The sequence below is a fragment of the Chionomys nivalis genome, chromosome 8 (assembly GCF_950005125.1).
Source record: "Chionomys nivalis chromosome 8, mChiNiv1.1, whole genome shotgun sequence".
In the NCBI taxonomy this organism is placed as follows: Eukaryota; Metazoa; Chordata; class Mammalia; order Rodentia; family Cricetidae; genus Chionomys; species Chionomys nivalis.
The window spans coordinates 25,211,557-25,227,615 of NC_080093.1; the positions used below are offsets into that span (position 1 = coordinate 25,211,557).

General features: G+C 43.7%; 1 protein-coding gene across 1 annotated transcript; it reads right to left on the reverse strand.

Annotated features, from left to right (window-relative positions):
- Positions 1-15,403: 15,403 nt before the first annotated feature.
- Positions 15,404-15,810, reverse strand: LOC130880183 (high mobility group protein HMG-I/HMG-Y-like). Its single transcript, XM_057779117.1, has one exon. The coding sequence runs from the start codon at positions 15,739-15,741 to the stop codon at positions 15,451-15,453; it is 291 nt and encodes a 96-aa protein (XP_057635100.1). The 5' UTR covers positions 15,742-15,810; the 3' UTR covers positions 15,404-15,450.
- Between the last annotated feature and the right edge of the window lie 249 nt (positions 15,811-16,059).

Genomic DNA, 16,059 nt, shown 5'->3' on the forward strand with positions numbered 1-16,059 from the left:
CTCTCTTTCTCTCTCTCTCTCTCTCTTTCCCTCTTCCCCTCTCCCCTGCTTTGTGTGTAAGCACAATTCAATGTGTGAGCTTGGCTTCTTCTTCTCCAGCTGCCCTGCCTGCCTGCTCCCCTCTGGCACGATTTCTCCACCCTCTTACCCCTCTGAAAGTATAAGAGCAAGTAAACTCTCTCTTCTTTAAGTTGCCTTGGTCATGACGTTTTATGACCAGCAATATAAAAATAACTAATGCACCTTCCCTTGTATTTACAAAGGACTTGGAAGAATACTTTCGCAGATAGGAATGTTCACATGTGATATAAACGCTGGAGGTTGCACAGATAAGTAATGCAAATGCTAGATTTTTAATCAAAGCATAGTAATGTTAGACAAGATATCCATGTCAGGGTAAGAGAGATAGCTCGTGGCTAAGATCACTTTGCTGTTCTTCCAGAGAACTGAAATTTAGTACCTATCCCCTACAATCAAGTGGCTTGCAACCATTTGTAACTCTAGATACAAGCAAGGACTCTAACTCTCTCTCTTAGACTCCAGAGTCATCCCCAACACACACACACACGCACACATACACACAAATTAAAAAGCAATAAAATAAACGTTAAACACCCTTATGTTCACAAAAGCAAATAAAAGTCTGAACTCAGTTGGGCTTTCTAAATTTCAAGGACACCTAAAAACAATTGTAGGGCTGTTTGGAGACACAAATCCTTTGCTTTCTTAGATCATAAACTTGAAAAGCACTGAAAGTCTCCTAAGCTGTTCTAGAGTTACTAATAAGAGTTGGGGATGACTAATCCAGTAGAATAAAGCCAAGACCGTGGCAGTGAATTTATCTTGAAACTGACCTTTTTAAGATCTTTTCTCTTCATCACAACATCAGCATAAACAGCAGGCAGCCGCTGTTAATTAGGAGTTGCTGTAACAAGAACTTTCCTCAGCAAAGATAGATAACGCTACTCCAGTGTGGACGTGCTGTCTCTGCTCAGGCACCCACACACAGCTACCTTCTTACAGAAATATGTCCTTACACCACACAGGGGATATTCTCTGTGATTTCCATGTTATTATCTGTCCTTGCTGGGAGCGTAAGCACTTTGTGTCTAAACTGGAACACACACGTGAATATACACGGTTAACTGGTATTAACAGGGCAAGGTCTTTCTTGCTTTTTTTCAATATCTAGTTTCCTGAGAACAACTGGACAAATTTGAAACAAGGGCCTCGATGTACAAAAAAGTTTTTAGTGAATTAAAAGACATTTTAATTTAGTAGGAATTGGGCTAATCTGTATCTCCAAGAAGACTAACACTTATATCTTAAAGGAGACTAAGCATCACAATTGGGCCAGATAAGATTGGAACAGGTTGGAACAAGACAATGTGTGTTCAGGAAATGGGAGAATTAAGGTATGTGACTAAAGTATTCCTGCTGTGGTTTGACCATATTCCAAAACACCTTATTCCCGGTGAGTGCTGGAGTGTTCTCTGAAAGTCAGTGATCTGCTGTGTCAAGCTCCTCACAGAACAAGCACCTTGACTGAGTTCAGGTAGTCAGGAAAGAGTCTAAGACCAGTGACCACCAATCTGCTGCATTTTCTCTGATTTATAAAACTGTTGGAAGAAGACAAGATGGGTTCAATGTCTGGCCTGCAGAAGGGTCTGAGTTCAAGCCTGAGCAAAACAATTAGGTAAATAAAGGAGATGGGACAGGAGATCAGGAAAACTGAGCTAACAGCAGGAGAAAAGAATCAGAAGTGGTTGAGATACAATAGGGGTTTTGAAAGAAAATCTGAGTTCATAAATGTTTGAGGTTTCACCTAATTCTGGTTTCTAAATCTCCCCTATCACAATGGCTGTTCTCACAAAGTAAATAAAAAACCAGAGCTGTGGAAAAAGACCTTACAATTTAGTGGGAAGATCCATTAGTACAGCTACCACGCACAACATTAGAAAGTCTCCACAAAAGTAAAAAATGAATTCTACTTTGAAAGAAAAGCTAAATCAATAGCTTATCTTGCCTTTAAAAAGACTTGGCAGATTTTTTTTTTGTTGAAGACAAACTTTCTTATCTTAACAAAAATCCAGTGTAAATATGTAACAACAACAACAACGCCCAGAGAAAGCTGGAGTTTTTATGGTTGAGTGAGCGGGAGCTGTACCGGCCCTTCTTGCTCTGCCTCCAGCACATCCCTAGGGCAACAGCAGCACCTTCATAGCACAGCCTGGGACACTTAGGGACACAGCACTAAATACAAAAGGCAGTGGGCTGGGGATTTCTAGCATTTCACTGTTGATGTCAAGAATGAAGTATTTACCCTTCTGGAATTGCTAAGGGAGACATGGACAGAGCAGTCAACTCTGGGGAAATACCCTACCTTACCTCGGTGTTGTGCTGGCAAGAGTAGGACCTGACTCATAGCAAGGACCAGTTAGTATTTGTTGAATAAATAAGTATATCTTTCACAACGGACACTGAAGTTACAGAGATGGTGCAGAGCCAAACTCACAAGTATGTTAAAGACAAGGGCGATGGGTCTATGTTTACCCTCATGCCCCCACATTTGCCTCTCTGGAGAACCTCTCTCTATGTCTGTTATTGATGGGGAATGGAAACCAGCATCGGTGAATATTTAGTCTCAGTGAAGCTCTGTGTCATGTAGTAACATCAGCAGGTCCAGCTCATGCTGCACTCTAGAAGTTGGGCTTCACGAAATATTCAACTTCTGGTCAGCCCGAGTTCACATTAGGATGAATGAGAATTGCTGGGGGCAAGCATAAAGAACGTAGATTTGTGGGGTGAACTGCCGAGGTTAGACCCAGTGGGATAAGGATCAGAGAGTTTCAAGCAATTCAATAAATCCTGACTGCACAGGACGAAAGGTGCAGGCAATGCATCAGCCCCGCTGTCACAACAAGTTCTTAAATATACTGGGAAATGGTTCAAAAATATACAGTGGACACAATCTTCTGAAGGTGGTTTTGAAAGAAGTCAGCTTGGGGAAGGGGAGTGGGGGAAGGGGGCAATGTGTGGGAGGAGGAGGAGGGAAATGGGAAACGGGGAGGAGGCGGAAATTTTAATTAAAAAAGAATACAAAAAAAAAAAAAGAAAGAAGTCAGCTTGAGAATGTCCTGAGCAACCGTGAGATCGTTTCAGGAGGTGTAAATTAGTTCTGTCAGGTCTTGATGAGTCAGTCTTGCCATATTTGTTTCAATAACACAGACTGGCAGACCTTTCTTTGGTAGCTGCACGTATTTTAGGTAAATGGTGATGTTGGATCTGTGTGTACAAAGTGGAGTGATTAAATCTAGGGAATGAGTATTTCTTTCCCCTTCTGTATTTATTTATTGGTGTTGGGAGACTTTGAGCTCTTCTAGTTCATATTTAGTTACACCCCCCTCTGTCTCTCCCTCCCTCTTTTTTTCTTTCTCTGCTCACTCATGTAATGGTAAGCCTATGGATGGCAGAGGCAGAAGATAGCTGAGTTAATTCTCATTTCATAAGGGTCCTGGGAACTGAACTCAGGTTGTCAAGCGCGGCAGCAAGAGCCTTAGCCTACTGAACCAATATGCCGGTCCATATCACTTTTAGTTTTTTTAAATAGAATATTTAATAAAATTTTTCTACGGTGGGGTCACCATATTGTGTTATACAACCCTAAAATATATTCACCCCTTATAACTGCATTAGTGCCTGTGATTTGAACGTCTCTTTTTCCTTCCTAGTTTCTAGGACCAATGTATGAAATGAATGAATAATTTCAGCTTTCACGTGGGTAAAAATATATGTTATTCCTTTTTTTAAGGCCTGGCTTATTTAATTTAACATAATATCCTTCAGTTCCACTTGACACAAATTAGGGGAACTCTATTTTTTATGGATGGATAATATTCCATTGTATATAGAATGTGCTACATTTTTTATCCTTTCATCTGTCAACCAGCATAGTTGATTCCACATGTTGTGATGATGCCATAATAAATATGGGATACAGATATCTCTATGGTATACTGGTCTCATTTCCTTTAGAAATGGCAAGCAGTGGGGATAGGTGAACTCTATGGCAGTTTTATTTATAGGTTTTGCTGTCTCAGAAAGCATTCTGTTTTCGAAAATGGCTGCACTAACAGTACCCAGTTCCTTTAGCCAAAGCATCTCCAGATTACCACTGAGATCTGTCATCCCACATCCCCTTCAACACTGTCAGCTCTTCCCCAGAAACAGGAGACTGATGAGAACCTCTACAATGAATTTACACACATTCGAACTGTGGCTAATGTGCACTGGGTTCAAGTATGCCAGGAGACTCTATGACAGCTGAGTAGTACTCTCCCATCAAAATAATGCTTTATGAATCTGTGAAAACATCTGTCTCCTTTGCAATAGACGTTAAAACTCCAAATCCCACCTCGTTCTGAATCCTAGCATGTGCTCTTTCTGCTTTTGGGAACCATTACTCCTACCTAGGTCCACATAGAAGAGATGTTCTGTTAACCCAGATTCTTAGAAACAGTATTATGACCTATTATTAGAGTAAATGTATATAATAAAACTCTGGAATGGAAGTTTAAAAATAGAGAAAAGAAAATGAAAGATTGTATTCATCTTTCTTTACCACACAGAGAGTTGAACAATTACCTCCTTTTTATTATTTTTTAAAACATAATTTCTTTATTGATTTTTTGGGAATTTCACCTCATGCACCCTAATTCTACTCACCTCCCAGTGCACCCATATCCTCCCCTCCCCTCTGCAGCGCCCCCAAAATGAAATTTTAAAAAATCAAATCAAAACAGAACAAAGCAAACAAACAAAAACAAGAGCAAAACCAAGCCAAAAGAACCTCTTCGTTTCTTCATCGTTCCTGCCTCGCCTTTCCAACACGCCTTCATTCATCCTGGTGACACTGGGAGAGGCGTGTCACACTGTATACCCTTTTGTCCAATCAGCTTTTCCAGCAAATGTTCTTTGCAAGGAGTCGGAGTCAAGGCTTCTGGCTTCTGATACACCATCATCCTTGAATCCTCATCGAAACTCCTTTGGGATATCCCTTGTCTGCAGCCAGTTGTGGGGATCCTGTGGGTATTTTTCCACAGGACTGGTCTGTTTCTGAGCTCCAGCAGATTTAGATGGGGTAGATGTTAGGGCAGGCAAACACAAGGTTCTGCTGTGTGCCTGGGTGGTAGCTGAATTGGTCAGTCCAGGCCACTGGGACTAGCCCCCTCAGGCAAGGGGGTGGAGTCAGCTGCCCTAAGCCCACGCCTTCAAGGTCAGTTCTCTCCACAGTGGTTTTGGGTGGGGCCATCTCTCCAGAGTGTAGGGTGGGAGTGGGGGGCTGGAGGGAAGGGGGCAGCTTTTCTGTGAGGGTCAGCCAGTTCTCTTGCTGTGGTGTCCAACTGGAGACAGGGAGACTTTCTCAGGGCTAGAGAAGGGAGGGGCCAGTTCAGCATGGCCTGCTGATTTCATCACACGTGGTTCCTTTGATTACTTCCATTTAAAATCAATTATCTAACTAAATAGTCTTTTAGTTATGATGAACTTCTTCCTTCCTTCCTTCCTTCCTTTTTTCCTTCCTTCCTTTCTATTTTGTTTTTTTGTTTTTTGAAGCAGGGTTTCTTTGTGTTGTCCTAGAACTCACTCTGTAGACCTGGCTCATCTTGAACTCACAGAAACAGATCTCCTGCCTCCCAAGTGCTGGGATTAAAGGCATGTGCCAGCACTGGCTGGCTTCTCTTTCTATTTCTTATTCAGCTCTGGTTTTCTGTGATATGGCGTATGAAAAATAACAGACTGTGATCAGGACCGAAGGCGAAAGTAACAGCTGGTGTGGCCTCATGGGCCTGGGAAGCACAGACACACTGTAAAGGCAGGGGGAGATCGGAGAGTCAGGAGTGGAGTTGTCTGTCAGTTTGACAAGGCTTGGTGCAGGAGAAATGGATGCCACAATATGTAACTGACTGACATGAAAGTCAAATGTATCCCAGGAGAAAACCACTGTTCTTTTCAGGAAGACTTGAGATCTCACTACGTACTGTTCAGAAGCCTGTCCATAATAAAAGGCTCTTGACATTAAGAAAAGCCCCGAGGGCGTTTATTTTTGCCATTTAATTATAGCATCTTCCAGCAATATCTCAATGGATAAAGTGTGTCTGTGTACGTGTTTACAAGTGTACTTGTGTGAATGTGGACACATGTGCATTTATAAATGTGTGCACGTGCTGTGTATGTGTGCATGTGTGGGTACATGCTGTGACAGGGATTGGACAGTTCTTGTCCTTGATGCACAAGAGGCAGCAGAAAAGTCTCTTAATGATTTTTGATACTGGAATGTTAAACTAAATTCATACTCACAACCACTTGTCTTACTGGTTTTAAGTAATTAATCAGGATTAAAAATATCTACAGAGAACTGGCCACCATAAAACTATACACCAAATTTTTTAAAATGATAATAATCCATTTATTATTTACAACTAAGTACAACTAAATTTAAGATGTGAAAACTGGACACGGCAAAAACAGAATACTTATTTGTAAGAACTTTGAGAATAGTATGTTTGACTCTGAAGATCTGCCCAGAGCATCATGCTTTGAACTCTTTGTCTCTATTTGGTGCTACTACCCTGGAAAGTTCTGGAAACGTTGTGGGGACTAGCTGGAGAAAGTACAAGACTAGGTATGGGTCCTTGGGGAAATAACAGGTCACAGGAGTATGTTATTCCTGCCCACTTCCTGTCTTCCTGTCAGCTTCCTGGTCTTCTGTGATCTGAATAGCTATCACCACATAGTAGCACCATGAGGTCATGGCCAGAATTGCTCTAAACATTCTGACACATGCAGTCTACCCTCAGCAAGTAACCACCCAGCCTCAAATGTCAACAGTATTGAGGGTACTGCTTTTTAAAACATGTCAGTGCGGTAGGACTTCAGAGCTCCAGATGAGGGGTTCTGAAGATGCTTGGTCCCACCTGTGTTCTGCACTTTGTCACCCCCGCTGAACCTGTGCACTACTGGAAATTGTTTTCTGCATCTGTACTGTGGCCATGACGACAGAGTTTCAGTAGAGAAAGAGAATAGAGGGGAGTAGAAGTTGTCCTGCTTTTGCCAAGCATATCCTCACAAAGGCCTCAACTGTTTTCTGCCCTGGCCCCCACCCCGCCCCCTGCTTTCACAGCAGCCTTTAATTCTTATCTTCCCTCCTTCTTCCCTTCTCAATTCTCCTCCACCCCTTTATTTCTCCATTCATGCTTCTTTTTCCTTCTCCCCCCCTCTTTTCAAATCTTCCCTTTATATGCCTTTCCTTTCTGCTTAATTCAAAGTCCACTTGTTTCTCTGTAATTTTCTCAAGTTACTGAGGGAGCCAACATGCTGTGATAACTGAACATCTTTATGAGTATCCAGTCTACCTTGTTGATAGCAATAAACTATTGCTTATTGGGTTGTGATATGGGATTCCCTCTGTATGCTATGAATATGTTTTATTACCGTTGATTAACAAAGAAGCTGCTTTGGCCAATGACTTAGAAGAGCAAAGCTGGCAGAAAATCCAAGCAGAGATATAGAAAGTAGGCAGAGTCAAAGAGAGGCCATGTAGCTGCCAAGGAGAAAAACGCCAGACACAAGCCAGAACCTTGCCGGTAAGTCACAGTCTTTTTTTTTTTTCTTTTTTTTTTTTGTTTTTTTTTTTTTGTTTTTCGAGACAGGGTTTCTCTGTGGTTTTGGAGCCTGTCCTGGAACTTGCTCTGTAGACCAGGCTGGTCTCGAACTCACAGAGATCCGCCTGCCTCTGCCTCCCAAGTGCTGGGATTAAAGGCGTGCGCCACCACCGCCCGGCTGGTAAGTCACAGTCTTGTGGTGATTCACAGATTAATAGAAATGGGTTAATTTAAAATGTAAGAGGAGTTAGCTAGAAATATACATAAATTATTGGCCAAACAGTGTTGCAATTAATATAGTTTCTGTGTGATTATTTGCATCTGGGCAGCCAGGAAACAAACGAGCAGTCTCTGCCTACAGGGTTGGGTTGGCTAGTTTTCAGTATTGTTATTTTGGGTAACCATCACACAACAGTCCCCCAAGGATCAGTGGAATTTTTTGCAGCATCCCTGCAAATAATAAAAGCAGTTGTTTCTACTCTTGGCTAACTTGACCTGTTTCATTTTTCTTAGTGAACCTCTGTGATTTTATTGACTTTGAAACTAGCACTAAAAACTATGCAACCGTTTCACCCAGTGCTTTAGTTAGGTCACACAAAGACTTTTGGCTGCTTGGCAGGTTGTGGTAGTGCCATCTTGTTGCCTGGGCTAGGATGCCAGTTCTTTGGTCAACCGTTAGTAAGACACAGGAATGTATCTCGAAGATGCAACCATTACCATCAGCTGGCTATGAGGAGAGATCACTGCAGTAAGGCGGGCGGACTGAGCTCAGTTGCTCGAGGCCTTTAGAACGTAGGCAGGGTTGTCAGAGAAGAACGACTTCTGCTTTAAAAAATGTAACAGAGAAATTCTGTCTAAATTTCTAGCTGTCTGTCCTGCTTATTTAGGATTCACTGGTGCTCATAATTTATACATAAAATCTTTAATATATAATCTCTATGTATATTGGTGTGTGTGTGTGTGTGTGTGAGAGAGAGAGAGAGAGAGAGAGAGAGAGAGAGAGGAGCTGATAAACAAATCATACTATGTCTTTTGCTGAACTGAGAAGGATTTAGTCAAGTTTCTTAACTATCAGTTTACTGGGGAGGGAACTGGCTGGGAGGCAAGGCTTGTTCACATGTGCCTCATTAACAAGAAGCACAACAGAATGGTTTCATCAGAGCAGAACCACCATCAGATTTACGCAATGTGAACTGGAATTTAGATTAAAAATGTCATACTCAAATGCCTTTCCTCAGAGCTTTTTCTTTTTGCTTCTAATGCTGAACTTCTTACCGCTCCAAGCGAAGGGAGCAACGTATGAAACCTGTATATGTATCTGTCCCACCTTCATGAAATACTTCTTCCTGGGAAAGGGAACACACAAGAGTTTGTTGAATAAATGAAGGATAAATTGCCTCCTTATAAAAGATAAATTGTCTCCTTATGTTTCAATATCATAAATAAGTAAACAAGCCAGAATATCTGAAGGTGATTTTCACATTAGTGTTCTACAAGCCCATTCCTGACCAGGGTCTCAATAGTGATTTGCTCTGTTTTCCTATTCTCACAGTGAAGCCCCTGTGCGAAGCAGGTACATGGATGGCTGTAGACTCTTTGACTTCACTTGGTGAGGACATGCTCCCACGGTTCATTCCAGATAAGTAATGGCAGTGCGGTGCTACAGTATTGGAGTCATTGCCTCTTGACTGTGTTGCTCCCGAATCTCAGACCTCATCTTGCTTTTCCTGGCTGTAGCCCTTGCTCTCTCTGAAGAAATGAACAAGAGTGTCTGTCTCGCAGAACTGTTGGGAAAAGCAGGCAGTACTCTAACTTCTGACCCTGAAAAGCACTCGGGATACTCAGTCAATGCTCTTTCCCCCTTCCTCACTGTGGGACTGAGACCTAACTTGTTCTTTGTGGCTACAGTGGAGTCTCTGACCAAGGAAACCCAGTTTACACTTGTGGGTAAACATGTTCCCACTTGTACAAGAGAAGGTTGGAACCGGGGATTATTTTCTAAACTATATTCTGTGGAGAGGTAAATATTTATTTAGCTATCTACTTGGACACTCGCTGTGTGCAAACTTTGTAGAAGACATGTCATACACTAAGGACCTGGTGGCGAGCAAGAAAGAAGTTTTATTTTCCTGTAGAGCTGATTGAGACAATCGTCACTAACATGGCATAGTGTGGGAAGGTGGCTCTATTTCCTGACCAGAAATGCTGGTCTGAGAAACTGTTGTGTAGCCCATGGAACTGCTAACCAGAGGGAAGTAGTCATGTGACAGTCTGGAAGCAGAGGATTCAAAGTGGAGACTACGCATCTCAAAGCACCTTGCCAGTGGGGTAGGAAGATGACCAGCACGGGCAACAGCTACTGAGGGAGGGTCTTCAGAAAATGGGTGCCTTCGAGGGAATGCTGTGGCTTGAGATGTTTTCCAAGTCTACTCAGCTTCCGACTCTCTTCCTGTGCCGTATCTCTTGGCTGATAGTATCCAAACACCATTCATTAACTGGTGTCTACTTTCAGATCTTCCTGCCATTGGCCCAGCTGCAGCTGTAGTTTTGCCTGAACATCTGTCTGGGGATGAGCCATGTGAGTCAAGCATTGAAAAGACGTTTATTCTCGTTAAAGAACTGGCCTTGGTGTGTAGCTGGGAGTTCTGATGAGCCAACTATGGTCCAGTTAGATGACATTTGCGTTCCTTCTGCAAACCATGAAAGAATTCTCAGTCCTTTCGTCATAGTGTTGGAGGCCAACTGAGGGTTTCTTTGTAGACTGTGTATGCGAGGCCTTATTTGGACTCCTGGAAGCAGGCTAATTTGAGTCAGTAAAATGCTTTTGTCAAATTGGATAGACAATTAGGTGTCTCGGGGACAAAATTCTAAACAAAATGACTTACAGAGATTTGTTTAATCTCAGACTTAATCCTGGGCTTTCAATGAGAAACTTATTTTTCTTTACAATATGTTATGCTACTTTCTTGAACCCCAAGAATTACAGTTACCAATCAGACTCATGATCTACCCTAGTTAGCAAACCCTTTTTCTTTCAAAAAAACCTCACCTCCCAGTTAAAGGATTTCCATTACAACAAAATAAAAAGCAAGACACGCATTCAGAGTGTTTTGGGAGGAGGAAGACCATATTGTGCTGTAATGAGAGAGGTATAGCTGCAGCTGCATTCCCGCCCGGCTTCTGGCCGCCCAGCTAGCTTACACCCAAAATAATTACACAGAAACTGTATTCATTTAAAACACTGCCTGGTCCATTATTTCTAACCTCATATTGGCTAACTCTCACATCTTAATTAATCCATTCTAACAATCTGTATGTCACCACGAGGCTGTGGCTTACTGGGAAAGATTCAGCATGCCTGACCTGGCTGCTGGCTCCATGGCAGCTCTCTCTGCCTTCCTTCTTCCTCCCTGAATTCTGTTCTGTCTACTCTACCCACCTAAGGGCTGCCCTTTCAAATGGCCAAGGCAGCTTCTTTATTCAACCAATGAAATCAACACAAATGCAGAAGGACCTCCTACAACAGTATTGTCAATCCCCAAGGAACAGAGTTTCATGTATCATTGCTAATGTTAGAATTGAGAGAAGTGTAGAATGCATGACTGAATGTCTCGAAAGCTTTCTAAGGCAGGAGTTCAATCTCTGGCTTTTGCCCTGTGAAATGCAATCAGATTTAACATATTTGAGGAGGCTGGGGGAATATGTTTGGCATTGTGAACTTTTCACCATGAAGTGATTGGCTTCACATGACGATATTTTTCTTAAGCATAAAATTGAATCACAATTTCCATGAGAATAGGGTCTTAATCTTGTTTCTTAATTAATGATGCTGGGTAATAGGCTTTAATATTTGTCAAATGGCAGTGAATTCCCCATCATGTAGTAACTTAAACCATAAACCCAGACTGCAAAGAATAAATACTTGCCTTTTACTTAACAAGGAAGGGCATATGATTTCTAGCACTTCAGCATCCAGAAACTGAATTAGTGTCTAGGACCTTGTTATCTCATTACACTGCCTCTGATAGACCCCCGCTCCTACTCCGCTAGACATGTCTTATCCTTCCCTTTCCAAAATGAAGTTCTCTCTATTCTCGGCTTTACCAATTTCTTATCCTTCTTTATCCTTCTAAGGATCCACTCCCACAGAACTACTCATGTTTGTGAATTTAGAGTATTTTCTTCCTCTTTACACTAAATTTTCCTCCTTTTTCTAGTTCTTGGAGAGGAGGAATGTCTGTTTTCACATACCTCTGGACCCACACTAAAGGAACTAAGCATCTTCATTTTCAGCTCTTACCTGAGGTCTTCTCGTTACCGTTTGTGTGACTTGGCATTGTGATAAACGTCATTGTTGCTTACACATTGTTATCGCGGTTCTTGGAAATTTTCTTCTCAATAACTCAATCTCATCTTTTGGGGAGTTTCACTCGCATGTGATAGTAGCTAATAAGCAGTTAACAGGAGAGAGGAGGCTTGTGTAGAAGGGCAGGACATGTCTCCTTTTCCTTTAAGTCATCTCAGCTGTGTTGTGCTACAACAGGTCGGAGACACATAGAGAAAATGAAAATGATCCCTTCCTTCAGTCAGAAGGACTCAGACTTCATTTTACTTTTCTAACAAACTGAAACTAAGGCCCCAGATCTCATAGCTGTACTTGGCAGCGGTTTTAGGACTGTGCAAATTAACATAAAGCATAAAATATACTTTTTGACTTTAATCAATTTAGATATGATGTCCCTTGGTATATAGTTGACTGTAGGGCTCCGTTGAGGGAGCTCACATTCTCTCTCTCTTATTGTATTCACTGGTATTTGATCCTTTCCTCCAACTTGCAAGATTCCTTTTTTTAAAAACTTTTTTCTTTTATTTTTGAGATTATAATATAGTGACATCATTTCCTCTTCCTTTTCCTCCATTCAAGTCTTTCTATATACCCTTCCTTGTTCTCTTTCGAATTCTAGCCTTTCTTTTCATTAATTATTGCCATGTGCACGTATGTATATGCATATATACATGCGAGCCCTAAAAACACAATGCAAACTTTTGTTTTTAATTTGAGTGCCACTACCATTTAAAGGACTGTTCAGATTGACTCATTGGCTTAGCAGCTACCATGCTCCCAGGACCGTGCCCTGGAGTCCCAGACGTCCAAAGGGAGAAATAAGGCAGACAGGCTGTTGCCACCAAGGCAGGGAAAGAACAACTTTTTGTGAAGCATCTGTTGTGGACCAGGAGCCCAAAGGGCCAGGAGCTCTATGTTAACTTTACCTCCCTCCATTTACTCCCCATTACCACCCGAAGACAATGGTGCAACTGAGTCTACACCAGCAAAGCCAAGGTGACGAGAAATTCAGCCACTTGCAAATGACTGACAGGTGTGAGAGAGCTCAGATGCAAGTCTTGGCCATCAGAGGCTGTGCTGTCTCTCTGTATATAACCTTATAACTACTTTCCTACTTTCGTTTCCTTAGGCTCCTCTCGGCAGAGGAGAACAATGAGGTGAGGTCAGGTGGCTTGAAGCACGTGGTCTGTAGTGGCTACATCAAGGCTCTGACCACTTACCACCATTCTCCCTGTGGGATGCTGCTTAGCAGGACCTGGATGGGTCTAAGAGCCTTACCCTTCTGTACTCCTTTTCCGTCTGCATAATGAGCCACATGTCCATCATGAAATTTATTCTAAGGGGCAGAATTTTTCCTACTTTCCTTCATTGAGGTCCTTTCTCTTGCTCCCCTTCCTTTCTCCCTCCCCCTTCTCTTTCTTCTCTTCCTCTTCCCTCATCCCTCCTCTTTGCTTTCATGCTTCCTTCTTTCCTATTCTTCCTCTTGAGCCTTTGGGTTTGATGCTTCTCAGCTGTAGTCACTACTTTGTATGGCATAAGACATTTCCTTCAACCAGCACTGCTGGCGTGTTGATAACTCCCCATTATTGATCGAGCTTGGTTCCAGGGTCATGCCCTGAACCATGCCCTCATGGACTTTGCACCCTTGTGAGGAGAGAGGCAAGTAAGGCTACCGAACAGTGCAGTTGGTTTCTCCTAGGCTGTAATAGAAGATGTCACCCAGGTAAATACACAATGACATTCCCAGTTAATCCTGGGGCTTGAGGGTGTTAGGGGAACTTTCTTAGAGATCTGATACTTAAGCTGACCTGAGACTACAGATGAACTCTGTGATGAACTCACACTTCCTGTTAGTTTTAATGACAACAACAACAACCTCTCTCAGCTTTAATTCAAGTCTATGAGAATCTTGACATCTTTTATTTGCCCCAAATCCAGCTACCAATCCATCATTTTCTACAGGTTACATTTTAGAACTGTGTCTCTAGTCACTCTCCCTTCACGAAACCACCCACATTATGAAGACAGACTCCTTGTCTTGTTCTGACTCCTCCTGCCATTCCAAATACAAGTCTGTCGTCTCACTGGCCAAACTCTCACAGTTCTTCACTCGTAATTCTTTACCTGTTCATAGGTCATTTTGGTCTGCAGTGCAGTTAGAGATCCCTGTGTTTTTGTCTGCCAAGACAATTGTTCACTGTATTGGATGGTACAGGATTGGATAGACTGAGGCAGCAAGATATTGGAGTCACTGTTTTTTGTTGTCTTTTCTTTTTGTCTTCCATCTTTTTTCTTTTCCCCAGAAAAGGCTATTTTTTTATTCAAGTAACTGCAAATAGGAAATCAGAGGGGGAGCTCCAGGCCGGGACAAATACTGACCACCCCTCCCCCACAGAACGAGGGGAGGTGGTCCTACACCCCTTTCCCATCAAAATGGGCCCCCCTCCTCACTCTGCTGCAGCATCCAAGGGGCAGGGCCCCATCATCCCTGGTGTGGGGTGGTTGGTAGCCAGTCTGCTGCACCCCAGCCCCCCTTCCCCCTATAGTGTCTCGGGGAGAATGCAGGCAGAACGGGAGGATGAACTTTTGGCGCTGGTAGCAGCAGCAATGGTGGGTGTCTAAGAATGAACATTGAACAGAAACAACACAACTGTCCAGAGGTAGTTTGTGAACAGAGGAGAAGATGAAACCAGAACCCTGGGGGTCAGGGAGGAGCAAAAGGGGAGGGCAAGGCTAGCTCCTTGGTGCCCCACTGGAGGAAGGGTAACAGCCTAGAGTGGGGGAGGTGAGTTAGCCCCCCATCTGCCTTAGGTGAATGTCAGAGAATAGGACCTCACCCTGGAGATGGGTGTGACCCCCATCTGTCACTGCATTGGGTCCCAGGTGAGAACAAGGTGGGTGGCCCATCATGTCCTACTTCCTGTAGTCCAAGGGACTCTAGCCAACCTAATGCAGGGTCTAGGTAAGGTGGGGCAAAAGTGACTGAGAAACCCACCTGGTGACAGTTTGGTGAGGGGTGGGGCATGCTGGGGTCTATGTATCCCTGCACCGACTACACTTGCTGCGGCCAGGTCAGCCAATGGGGCTTGTCTGAATTGAAATGGGGCTGGGGCCCTTTAAGGCCAGGGAATGCTCCCAGGACCCTGTACAAGGAAGCCGGGAACAGCAGAGCAGAAAGGGACCTGCAAAAGAAAGAGCCCAGAGAGCAACGTCTCCAGGGTAGAGCGCAGCAGTGCAGGCTGCGGCTAAGTGGGAAGTTAGCCTTGTCAGGAGAGGGCAGGTGTGTTGGGAAGGAGGGCACAGGGACTGAGCCAAACACTGCTCCCGTGGGTGCCACAGAGCCTGCAGCTGGTGCGGTAGTGTGCAGTGGGAGTGGGGAGGGGCTTCCAGTCCCAGGGGAAGCTGCTCCTGTGGTGGCCAAGGAGCAGGTGGCAGTGTGCGTGGTCACTGCTCCTCCTCCGAGGACTCCTGGGAGATGCCCTCCTCTTCCTCCTTCTCCAGTTTCTTGGGTCTGCCCCTCGGTTTCCTCCCTGGAGCTGCAGCCGTTTTCCGTGTCTTGGCGGCACCCTTATTTTTGCTTCCCTTTGGTCGGCCCCGAGGTCTCTTGGGTGTTGGCACTTCACTGGGCTCCTTGGGAGGCTGCTTGCGCGGCCTGCCCCGGCCTCGTTTCTCAGTCCCGTCCTTCTCCTGCTTGGAGGCCAGGGGCTGGCTGGACTTTGAGCTGGACTCGCTCATCTTTCTTCTCTACGGGGCAGTGAGGGGGACTGACTGTGATGGCCTTCTTGGAGCCGCGCCAACACCAGAAATAGCCCCAACTCGGAGTCCCAATTCTCTTCCATCCTTTTGACAGTAGTTTTGCAAAGAAGAAATCAAACTTTTTAATGGATTTTGCTCATCAGTTATTGTTTCTCTGTGTTATAACTTTGGTATTTCTGTGCCATGGTCATCTGGATTATCTTCCATGATGTATTCCAAGGCTGTTGCTGCATACAGTCTGTGTTCTGTTTGGAGCTGGTTTTGCACAGATGTGATGGTTACACTTGTGAATGCACA

What these genes read in the sequence shown, in the direction of transcription:
- LOC130880183 (XM_057779117.1), bottom strand. Translation starts at nt 15,741, where the DNA reads ATGAGCGAGTCCAGCTCAAAGTCCAGCCAGCCCCTGGCCTCCAAGCAG.